Source organism: Sparus aurata, chromosome 14, assembly GCF_900880675.1.
Source record: "Sparus aurata chromosome 14, fSpaAur1.1, whole genome shotgun sequence".
Lineage (NCBI taxonomy): Eukaryota > Metazoa > Chordata > Actinopteri > Spariformes > Sparidae > Sparus > Sparus aurata.
The window spans coordinates 6,453,811-6,466,766 of record NC_044200.1 but is presented as its reverse complement, the minus strand read 5'-3'; the positions used below and the strand labels follow the sequence as shown (position 1 = coordinate 6,466,766).

The following is a 12,956-nucleotide window of genomic DNA, read 5'->3' as shown; positions in this document are numbered from 1 at the left end:
TATAATAATAGTCTCAAAAAATCGTTGGTATGACCCTATAAGAAAGACTATTTTAACACACACAGCAGCCACAAAGAGATATAAGTCCATGAACAAACAGAGCAGCAGGGTGTGTGTATGTTTGTGAGGCTGAAGCTATCTTTGGAATCATCCATGTCCAGATCTTCTCTTTTGGGACGCATACAAACACACCCACACAAACACAAACACACACACGCACACAAGCAGCAGTGATAACTACCCTACCTTAACAGATGGCCAGTCTCCCTAGCAACACCAGAGTCTCTTAAGAGCGCAGTCTGTTGAGTATTTGATGAGGGGCCAAAGATACTTGGCAGAATACAGCAAAAAGCCGGTGAGCAGAGCTGAGCGGTGGCCTTCAGTCTGCAGTTCATTCCCTCAGCTGTGATGTCAGAGCTCACACCCAGACCGGCACTGATTTCATGCTAAACCAACATGCTTCTAACTACTTTGAAGGATGAATTTAGTCAGATGTGGCAATTCTGTTTGTTTATCTATTAGTGGTCAGCATCTATATTTGCTTTGTATACCTTCCCTTTTGTGTTTTGTGTTAAAGCAGTACTCAACCTACAAAAATACTACCTACTGTATGTACATCAATCATTATGTTATTAACCAACAACTCTTTCGATAAACCCTTCCAGCCAATAAAGCCCCCTTTTGGGCAACAAAAACAAATGACAACAAATGACTGGGAAAGATGACTGGGAAAGTCATGGAGTGCTCCATAAAAACCTGGTTGTAACATTTCACAGGTAGGCAGGTTCATTGGTAAAAGGTGTCAGTATCACGATTGGGTATGAAGTGATTTATGACAGGCTCAGTTGTTCACAAGCAAGGATAGGACAAGGTTCACTACCTAGTGAAAAACATTATTTGTGTGAACGATATTACTACATGGACTGTATTCACTTATCTTTTACATAGCGCTCCAGCTTTTCTGGAATAGGGGTTGCATTTGGTCACAAACCAAAATACTACAGAAGTTGAAATTTCGACCTGATGATGGCGACAGAGTAGGTATTTTGGTCTGCACCACAGCGGACTGACTGACCAACAGACCACCCAATACTGCCATTCATGAAGCTACGATGCTAGCGTGGCAAAAGGTCCTCATGACCCTAAGTGACATCAGACCCCAGGTGATGAGGAATGTTTCTAGCGGTTGATGCTTACCTGTGCTCCCTTGCTTTTGCGTGATGAGCTGACAGCGGTGTAGGCGGGTGTGTTCAGATCATCAGTACTGATGTTGTCCAATGTGTCGCTCAGGCCGCTGCTCACCGAGCTGCTGTCGTCCCAACTACAGGAGGAGAGGAACAGAGGAGAAGGAAGAACAGAGGTCAGTAAGGTCCCGCTTCGGTTTCCGATATGAAACTTTCTAGTGGTAGATATAGCAGTGGTAGTAATGACAGGAGCAATACAGCAGTATTAGCATTCTTCTGACCATACACAGCAGTTCTTTGTGCTTGACTAACAAGCAAACTACCTGCACTCCACCAGCTTCTCACTCTAATTAAAACTTCAGTCCACTTGTCACTAAAGGATTGCAGAAAGAAGAGCTGGAATGAAGCACACGTATAATTTTCAGTCTCCTATCACTAGCTCGGCTAGCAGACTTGCAGACCATTTGTAATTGCCAAATTTGTCTCTTCAAACAGCTGTGCTCCTTTTTAGTGCCCCATTGACTTGTGGGTATTTGAGTTCTTTTTCCCTTTTTTTTTTAGAGAAAAAAAAGAGGCACTGGCTCATTAATCGTTAAGCTCCTCATTAACTCTGAGTGTGTGGAGGAATAAAGGGAATCTTCATTAGCATGTCAGTATTTAGCTGTTGTGGAAAGCTGACAGACACCGAGAGCCCCCTGAATGAGGAGCGTATGGATCGAACAGCCATCATCTCCACACACACGCTCTTTAATTACAACCAAATTAATCGCTCTGAAAATTCCTGCAACATGTTTCTGTAATCTGGAAACCCATTCTCAGCTATCACACACAATAAATCACCTTCAATCATAATACATCAACGCTCGTTCTCTGCCATTGTCCTCTCCTCTCTCACCCACACGCACATGACGCGACAGTGAGCCAGCACTGCAGCTGGGATGGCTCACACACACATGTACAGTAGAGACACACACAGAGTCCTCACTAATTGGTTTCCATGCCAACACGTCAAGTCTTATCCGCATGTGTGGTCGCTTTTATGTACTGTGGGTATGTCTACGTGTGTGTCAGACTCCACCCTTAATTTGCATGACGCATCTGACCAAACATCCTTAAGGATTTAATTCAAATGATGCAGAAATAATGAAAACAGAGAGAGATGTCAATCAATGCGACCACACGCTGTGATCGGAATCACGGTAACGGATAACAAAGAGTTTTCGCACAAACAGCCAGCAATTGCCTTCACCAGCGGATCCTACAGGACTTTGATGTGAATTTTCAGTCTGATGGATCCCTAACACGCCCTGCATTTGAAATGATTTTTTTGACATACAAAATCTGAAACAACTTCCAGAAGCTAATTACAATTTTTTTTTTTTTTCCAGCGAGTCAATTCGGGCTCGCCATCTATAATTCATGGCAGACAAGGATGAAACCCGAAGGCAGGCTGGAAATGAGAGAATAATGAGTCATTTTCTAAAAGGCTCACAAAGGAGGACGGGAGGGAAGTGTGGGCGAGCAGGAGATGTGCGGACGTGTACAGGAGCCGTCCGCCAAAAGATAATGGCGGTATTGATTTTCTAAAGTTTGTTGAGAGAAAAATCAATAACCATAAGAGTTGTTATGCTTAAAAACAGGCATGCCATTCATTTGCTGTATTGGATCCTTTTATTAAAGGGAGTGTTAATAGTCGTAGAAGTGTAACACAAACCTCTTAATGTGAAACAGCATGGCTATCATAAATGTGAACCATCCCGTCTTTGCAGAGATGTAAAGGTCAGTGGCTAGATTCATAATGCAGAAGTTATTATTCACCTGACACCTGTACAGGGTTTGTAATGAATGTGGTGCAGAGTAGACACCCTGAAACCCAGTTGTCCACTGGTGCAGAGCAAAATTGATTTGCTCTTATGACTGATTTAGAATGAGCAGCATTTATCTTCACTGCCAAAATCTGACTCAAACTGCAGGCTTTGTTTTCGGATGGACTACTTTAGCTATTTGTGATATGTTCAAATCAGCCTCAGTCATGTAGCTGGAAGAAAGAAGAGAAAAGAAAAAAAGAAAACAAGCAAAAGAAAACAGGCCTTTCTGTTATTGAACATCGTACCTAATCCTTGCTTAATCTTTCATTCGGAGATTTCATTTTCCTTCATTTCAAGCCCATTATCGGAAAAGTGCCTCAGAGATGGATGCTTGAGGCACAGACTAGCTTGTCATAGAAAAAATAAATGGAATCTTTGCTGTCAGTCCGAGCACTGATGTTCATGCATCTACAGCTCTGCTGCAGTCCTTTAATAAAAAAGAGGCTGCTGTCGAGCGCTGCGACTCGAGCTCTGATATCAAACAGAAGTTGAACTGAGTGTTTTAGTGGGTGTGTTTCTGCTCACACAAGGCTTTTACAAACAAAGCCTTTGGAAATCGATGGCTTTGAACCATGCCTGGCTTGTTTCCCTTTAATCATTTCCTCTCATCTGCACTTAAGCCTGTCTTTGCTGATACCGTGGATCTTTTTTTGAGTTGGGGGGGGGGGGGGGGGGAATTGTCTGACAGCATGACAGTTTGAGGAATATATCTAAGTGTCGAGGCTAAATGTGCGGTCAGTGAAGTTTCAGTGATGACAGGGGCTGCCGGGTCACCTTGACAATCTGATTTAAAGTTAGCCCTCTGCTCAGCTATACTTTCCTCAGAAGTGACAGGGGAGTCGCAGTGCACTCTGCAGCTTCCGCTGAGACCAGCCTTCAGTGCGTGACAGACAACAGGGGCAGATGGAGCCAAATGTAATGCTCTCAACAAAATGAATCAGTCCAGAGTGACTTGGCTGCAGATGAAAACACAGATTCTGCCTGCAGATATACAGAAACCCCTGTTTTTAAGAATAACTCTATTCGTATGGTGTAAAAATATTGTTTCTGAGAGTTTGGAAGGCATGAAAAAGAGTGAGATGTAGAGAGGAAATTTAGGAGAGCTCAAACACAGATGGTCTTTCACGAGTGCTGATTGCTCCTCATGTCTAATTGCACATCTCAAATATTATTCAGGCTTCTTTTAAAGTGAGATAAGGATCACTTTTTCCACATCACCGGTAATTTCCTCCAAACTGAGACAAACTGAACTTGATAAAAGTGAAGCGCTGCTCATTTACTTGGGTAGGCTAGTAGAAAAAGGAGAATGGTGAAACAGCAATGAGAGGATGGTTAGTCGTGGTGATATGAGCAGGTAGAGGCAGATGGCTGTTAAGAAGCTCATTGACTTCCAAGTCTTATCTAAACCTGAAAATAATCTTGCGCAGTTTCCCCTGACAGCAAAATATCGCTCTTTCCTCCGAGGGTGGTCTCTCTAGTGCAGTGCTGGAAATCTCCTTTCTGGAGAATTAGCCTGAACTGTGAGTAACATGATTAAAACTATTCTAGGGTAATTCTTGCTTCATTAACATAATGAGTCACAGTGAATAGCTCGTGGAGTCATGATCACACAGTAAAGATGCCCTTTAGCTTTTGCATTCTCTTCTGTAAATGTTAGTCTTTCAGCAAAATCCCTTTAATAAAATAGTTTAGTACAATGGAGGACAATGAAAGGCAAAACTAGCTCGCTTAATTGAAATGCAAGCAATGGATAGATTATCATGAGGGCACTCAGTGGAGGTATGGACATTTTTTCTTGAAACTCTGATAATGATGTAGCAATAGTTACAGAGATAGAGAGCAGAACACATGTCCAACATTGATACACTACAGGGAACAAGTATTTGAGTTCTGGTGTAGTAAAAAATTATATATCAGACTTTGGACGTTGACACGCTGATGTCCTTGGTGTTTACACGGTCCACCAACCTTTATTAAGACACTGGCAATGAAATATGAAATCAAAGTCTATTTGTGATATGAAATTATGGTCAGCAATTTTCTGCACTTACCATTCGTTTGTTTTTACATGTTGTAATTATCTTTCAAAGTAGTAGTTTTGATTGTCAGTCACGGAGTCCGCCGCACCCGTTACATACTGGCTTTAAATTGCTTTGCCATCACATACGCGGGAGAATCACAGGAAACTAAACAGCATGTAATGAAGAATTACTGTTGGTGCTTTAAACTCATTGATATCAGCCTCGCTGTTTACTGTTCAGTCTCTTACAGCTGTGCACGTAGGACCCATCAGGTAATGTGAACCTTATGTTTCCTATTGCAACATATGGGGTGGCTTTAATTGTGAAGCATTTACAGGAAATGCAGTGTATAGTCGCTCAGGTTTGTGCCGATCACAATTGTTTGTTATGACTATAAAACAAGAAAGTCATTTTGGTCAGTTTTTAACACAGGATCAGTTTAAATTATTACAGATTTACTGTGACTTACTGTTGTGTGGAAAACTCTTCCACCTATGTGCATCATTAAATCGTACTGTGGATGACTGTAAAAAAGCTGATTATTGACTGACTTCGCAATGCGTATAGAAACTGGGAGCTGAAGTGGTAAACCAAATGTTACACACAGCAGCAACAAGTATCAGCAAATAAACCAGGATTGAAGTTTTAATGTGTATGACTTGAAGATATACTATAATTGAATTCAAAAGACCCAGACAAACAAAAACACCCAAATAAGATCTCAAATCACAGACGACAGACAACTATATCTCAAAAAGTACTATAGGGAGCACCTTCAAACTTCAGTCAGAGTCAGAAAATCATTTCTGAAAGCCAGATACCCCCGGACAAGGTGAGGTAACAGTAGAGTCATCGATATCGATCAACTTCCCTTCAGATAAGGCAGGAAAAACCTTTCTCACTGCACCATCGGTGCTCCAGTGGAGCTGCTCAGTGCACAGTAATAGACGACTGTGTTTTGTCTGGATGAATGGGACGCTGGGGACTACTGAAAAAGAGCATCCCTGCTCTGTGGATTTTCCTAGGATAAAAGGTTGATAAAACAAAAAGAAAACAAAAAATACAGCGCTCCCCCTCCTGAGAAGCTCCGCCCGACTGTAACGGGCTGAATATTTTATCGGGCCGACTCTCTGGATCAGCTCTGACTGCACTGACGGGAGAGAACTAACCGAGCTCCTCCCCTCAGACCAGCACACGTTCACGTCACCACTTCTCCTTAAAAATGGCACAGCCGAACTCAATAACCCTACAGCGAGGGAGGGTGAGCTGGACTTTTGTGTCATAACATCTTAAATTAACAATGAGCAACAATGTACAGAGCAGAATGCCTGCAAGGAGACTGCTGTGGAGGATATTGGCTTCCCTCCCATGTTTCATAAGCGCAGAAATGGGCAGATGGTGCGAAACAAGTCGTCGTCTTTCCGTTCAGAGTCCTTTAGAAAACACACTGTATTTCCCTCGTGATGGTTCTGTTCAGTGGACAAACACAACAGTGATGCTTTAGACTGTAACGCCCTACATAGTGCAACCTTCTATCAGTCAGTGTAGCAGGGGCGGCATGGAACTGTATAATAACTAGTGCTATAAAAAGGTATGACCTGTTTTTTTAAAACCTTGGACCCGTTGGGAAAATCTAAGCAGGCAAAATCTATACGAATGACTCTCCTCCTCCTGGATGCTGCTGAGGTGCCTTTAGCAAGGCACGTAACCCCAGCAATGTAGAGGAGAGCTTATGAGTCAAAGGTTGGACAAAGACAATAACAATGTGAATCGATAGCTAACCTTCCAAATGTTTTAATTTCTTTGCAGATACTATTTCAAGTCCTTGATTTTTTTTTTTTTTTTGCCTCCTGCGTTGCCGCATTTAGCTGCTCCCATGCTATGAATGCACGGCTGTGGCTTCACTCAACCATGCAAACATTATCTCATGCAGTATTCAATACGCTGGGTCTTATTCTTTCAACGGCCAAGAGGAGAAAATGTCATTAGCAGCATGAACAAAGGATAACAACGGTGATTACACTGTATCATGGAGGTAAATGAGATTTTGATGAGGGGACTGATAAACATTTGGAGGGAATGGTGTTGAAGGAAATGAAGGTGGGATGTCTGCAGATGAGAAAATGCAACACTTACTCAGAGGACCTCTTGCATAACAAAACTGGGGGAAAAAAGTACATGTGATGGCATTTGAAGACACTGGGACCAGTTTGGATTTATGAATGGCTTAATCAACATGGGATCGTTATTCTGACAATCTTAAATCCATTTTTTTGGTCATTTTTCTGCTTCTGTTTGAGCTAAAGGAGCACTTTATTAATCTTCTATCTGAAAACGCCTGTCTTATGAAACCCATTAAAATCCCTCAGACAAATTGGAAAATACAGTGAGAACAAGATAAACATCAAGGAAAAAGAATTCTCATCCGACAGCAATTAAATTAGAAAAACACACGTGATTGAACTGCTGTTTCCTCATCCTTTGATCGTCAACAGTGCAATAAGTGTTTGTGAACAAATAAACAAGTCTTTGTAGAATAAAGAGAGAGGCTTTTCCTGCAGCTTGACTGACAGTAAACTGGAAGTTTTACGTCTGGACTGAGAATTTCTAAATGAACAAATATTTACAACAGAAATATAGCCTTTAAACTAAAGCTCATGCAAAGGTCTTGGCCGAAACTGAAACTGCACTCATTCAAAGATTTCATTATCTGTTGACTTAGGAGATTGGTACTTCATTGGTTGCTTGAGATGTTCATACTGTAGAGACTGAAGTCTGCCTAAATGTGTTAATTTTCTTTATGGACCTTAATCAATCACACACTCTACAATGACTTTGTCACTTGTAACAAAATAAAATAACACATGGTCAAAGAGTACAACAAAAAAGCCAAACCCTAAAACAAAAGCTTGTCCAATAGTAGCTAAGTTGGTCTAACATACATAAAAGCATCTAATTAATTAGATAAAAGCCTAAACGGAAAACATACACGATGTGTTGTTTTTTTGTGTTTTCTGAATGCTTGTTTTAGGTTCCATAATAGATGACAAAGTCTTAGTGACACATCATGAGCACATCAAGTGCGCAGGGTGGGAAACAGAAAAGCCACAACAAAGATGTCCTTTGCCAAGCATCATGGCAGCTATCTGTCCCACACAAAACTTTGAAATGCATTCCCTCTCTCTCCCACACATATAGTATACACACATTTATATAGCAGCCCTCACACATGGCTTTACTCTTCTTTTCCTGCCAGTGCTGGATCACTTTCTCTCTGACTCTGATGGAGCGCACAAACAGAACAAGTGCAACAGTCTGACTCAACTCCAACACGCAAAACAAAGCTGCGTCAATCAGCTGTTTACAGGTTCCGTACAGAAGTTGTGTTGTGTGGAAGTGTCAGCTCACCTCTCATGTGGATGGACACTGCCTGTCGTCTTGTCTTTGGTCTGTTTCCCTACCGCGCCTACTACCACAGGAGGCAAAACCCCACCTGGCAGAGAAGCTAGTGTAGAAGCTCTGAGATGTCTCGGAGTCCAGAGAGGAAATGGGATCGAGAGACAAAGAAAGAAAGGACTACCTCACTCTTCCACTTTCACCCCCTGCTGCTGCTGCTGCTGCTGGCTCCCCCTCCTCTCTCTTCATCTCCCCTCCCCTCCTCACCAGGATGGGCCTGTCAGCCCTTGGAGAGGCAATCAGACATGCCGTCAGCAGCGGTCTACCAAGGGTTAATTAAAGGAGGATGACAATGCAGAATCGAGCCAAATCAAGGAGGAAGCTGGACGAGAGCCGACTGTGCCTCGTCTTTGTCGAATGCCTCTGACTGGAAGTGATCTCATTCATAATGCGTGAGATGCTCAGAAAAGTCTGTCCATACGAGCCTCGTGTTGGGACATTATTCATGACTCTCAAGCACCGAAAGAGCCTAATGGCGGGCAGTACAGCAGGGAGAGGATGATAAGCTGTTGGAGTTATTCGCCTTTATTTCTCCAGGAAGACTTCATCGGTGCCATCTGAATTCGCAGTCACACAGAGCTGCCCAGTGTCACGTCTTTATCTCCTGAGGTCTGGTGTCAGAGGAAAGTAAATGCCACTCGCACATCAAGAAATCTCTTCCAAGAGATCGCAAACATCCTGCTTCATCCTCCTTTGGGTTTTCTTTTCACTGCTCATGCTTACCATGCAATTCTTTGTTTATCACAATAAAACCTTTGCTCCTAATGCCGGAAAGTCCTTTTTCTTAGCAAAGAGCTGAATACAGGATGAATCCCTACTGTGGGTACAGGGTGATAGGGAGAAAAGCAAAGCAGACGTTGTAATAAAATAAATAATCATTTCAAGGTGTTGTGTCAGGAAAAAAAATGTGTTCTGCATGCGGACAAAAAAAAAAGTAATCTGACTTGTCATTGACTGTGAAATCCAATTCAGCTCAGCACAACTCAATTAATGAAAGGAACAGAGTGACCTTGGAGGGACGGGCTGCAAATGCGCCAGTTGCCAAGCAGTGACAGACAGCAGGACGTCAGTGCTGCCCGCCTGGGCTGGTAAAGACGTCCAGGCTTCCTACTGCAATGCGGTCAAAGACGACAACAGAAATCTTTAGCCGCTTGGCAGTGAGGGGTTCCCAGCAAGCTAATACAAGCCAGCAGGGGTTTGTTCGAGTCTGTGGCAAACTGCCGGTGAATGTGCAAACAAACAGCCCACATAAGTGCTCACAACCCACCGCCCGGCCCAACCGCCAACCTCCTCCTGTGGCCTGAAAGGAGACATCCGGACAAAGAAGTACACTGTACTGTACGGAGCATATCTGTATTTTCCTCTTCTTCCAAATTAAAAAAATATAATGCCAGAAAATTAGATAAACTTTGATAAGGGATGAACTATCTAAAGGGTAACTCCACCAATATTAAACAGTGAAGTGTGTTTACAAGTGCTGATGAATGACTACATATTACCAAAAAGCAGTGTAAATACTTCTGTGGCTCCAAAAGGAAGGATATAATGTGATAAACTGCCTAACAGAAAATGGATACGGCAGAAACAGAGATTTTGGCTTTTTTTCTCCATGTATTCTTTATCCTTTTTAAATCTTGCATTCAAATTACCCACAATGCAACTTAACATCGTCATCATTTACTGTTCTGGCACATGATATTATTTATCTTTGTCAGATCATGGGATTACAACTGAAGCACAGTGGCAGCTCTCCCAAGCCCCTCAGCTGAGGTTTGAATCCCTCTACCAGGAATCTTGGCGTGTGTCCACAATCAATGAGTCATCCCTGTGTCTCTACGGGACACAACGTTGATGGACTTGTCACAATTAGCTAACAACTGTATGTATGTCCTGACACTTGACACCTAAATAGAAGATCCATCTAGGCTTTTACCTCTTTTACTGTCTCTTTTAAGATATGAAAGTTGCAATTTATTTGTTCAACAACTAAAAAGCAAATGATCTGAGGTTAGAACCAGATTTATGTACCGGATAAGGGTTTGATTGATGTTTAGATGAGTCTTTGTTTACTGATCAAAAAGAGAAGCACAAACAATAATGGCTCCTGTGCAGCTTCATAAATGTTTGGCTGCTGTAATCACACCGTAACACTCGTCATTTAACAAGATTACATTTTCATAATCCACAACAGAGTCAGGCTCCACGGCAGTAAAGTGAATTAGCAATGATAGGAGCTTTGTCGATTCTTATCTTCACAAACTCATTAGGCCTGTCAGATGACGAATGGAGACATGTCCTCGGAAATTTTCAACCAAATGAATTGATGCAGCCGCAGCAGACGTCCCCCTGAGACTATTTATCCTAAAATCTATCCTGCATTAGCACTATAGACACCGTTGAAGGCATCCTGGCTCAATCTATCAGCAGAACTGTTATCTACAGGCACACTGGTACTGTAATACCAAACTGGAGTGTCTCTACACTAAAGACTTCCCAAGTCATCTCCCCTTGCAGAAAATATTCCAAGAGAATCCTTCCAAATGCTCCAATTGTTTTTTTAAAGTCATGAACAATGAGCCAAATAGCTGATGCATTTTTTCTTTTGATCACAAATTAGTGCCAACTGCATAAGAAAGAAGACGCTCTAACACCAAAAACATGCAGACAATTTAATCTTTAAAATTAATTCCCAAACCGGGTAAACTCTCAGGGGCACAAGCTCCGCATCAACAGTCAAATAAGCTGCAGCTTTCCCCTCTGTACACACTCGGCCTCGTAACTACACAAACTTATTCGATTAAAAGTTTGAGACCACACAGCATGTTAAAGACTCGAGATATATTGGAACCATTGGGGTTAATGGAGAGAATCATTCGCTTTCTAATACAGCACTACATCACTGCACTGTTAAGATCCGCCGGTCACCTTCTCGTTCTCTTCTAACATTACATCCCATTATCTCTACATCACATTACTTATTATGTAGCTTTGTCGCACAACATATTGACCCATTTATAGACGTCCTATAATCCCATCCTTATACTCGAGATAAATAATTCCGCGTACAGCCGTCATGCCATCTCTGTTTCCCTTAAATCTTAAAGAAATAAACATAATCGCCTTGACAATGCAAATAATTTCACATGTGGTGTTGAACATTCTTCATGTGTAACCTCTTGAGCGCATGCATTATGCACTAGGGAGGGATAAAAACGTCTTATTACTCTCTGATGTCACCTTTGTGTCTCTTTAATGTGAGTCATCAGTGTGGTGTCAGTTTCCCATAAATCACATACATTCAGCCCTCACATGTCTTTTGCTGGGATAATTTGCATCAACAGAGGGTATAGAACCCTTTAATTAAGATTTTGCTGATAGTCACAAGAAACATGGAGAAAGAGAACGTAACGAAAGAAAAGCAACAGTTGACTGATGGAGGGATGTTAGTGACCGTTAGAAAGTGATTAGTTGGGGTAGAGGGGGAGGGTGTGAATACATATCATTTTAGCCCAACCCTATCGCAATCATTCTGCAATTTGTTCAGTTATAATGATTGACAAACAAAATTATGACGTCATACATGTCGCGCCTCAGCATAATCTGGTGTAATTCATCTATTTTTATCAGAATAATTGAATCTCAGCTAAATAACAATACATTTTTATGCCGTTATACCGACTCAGGGTCAGACAGAATATTTATGACACTGGAGAGGGCTTTGTTTTTCGATAGAGTGCCTTCATACTCCCTTTACTGCCATACAACAAAACATATGGCAGGTATTTGATGCTGAAATGACCTATGTGAGCTGATCTAGAACCAGACCATATGGGACTTGTTATGAAGACAGGCAAAGAGAGGCAGGTCTGACCTCATCCAGGATCAGCTCCTCAGCCTTGTCACCCTCAGGGTCTAACCTGATAAGTCCAGGTGGACAGATCACCTATGGGACCTGGGACATCTCCTTTGTGTGTGTCTGATGCCATCTGTATGAGTGTGTCTGCTTAAGTTGAGCCTTGCAGCACCTTGAACACCAAGCTGAATCTCTTCTATATTATAATATCTTGTGAATTATTATTCAACAGTGTCTGCTGGTGGTTCCTCATAAAGAATTCACCAAGTGTCTCGTCTACAACGTGTCAACACACCACTGTTCTAATATACATATAGACATTAGTATGTTAGCATGGTGAAAACTAACAAAGAATTTCAACTTAAATCATTTGACAGCTTGGGATACACACAAATTTACTGTCTTGCTGAGAGTTAGATACAGTTAGCCTGGCTATGTGTTTAACTAAATTCATCTACTAGCACATTTGAACCTGACAAATGAACATATAATATCTTGTTTGTTAATTAGGGCGCTTAAAGTGGTTGGTAGGTTGTTTTTTTTCACCTCTGAACAGAAGCAGGCTAATTTAATC

The 12,956-nt window shown here is 41.8% G+C and overlaps 1 protein-coding gene across 12 annotated transcripts in view; it reads right to left on the bottom strand.

The window, feature by feature from the left end:
- nav3 (neuron navigator 3) overlaps nt 1–12,956 on the bottom strand; it is a 443,539-nt gene that overhangs the window by 39,970 nt on the left and 390,613 nt on the right. For all 12 annotated transcript variants that reach the window (XM_030440425.1, XM_030440422.1, XM_030440427.1 and 9 more), the window contains one exon: nt 1,198–1,321. In XM_030440425.1, the coding sequence (XP_030296285.1) occupies nt 1,198–1,321 (124 nt within the window). The remainder of the gene's footprint in view (nt 1–1,197; nt 1,322–12,956) is intronic.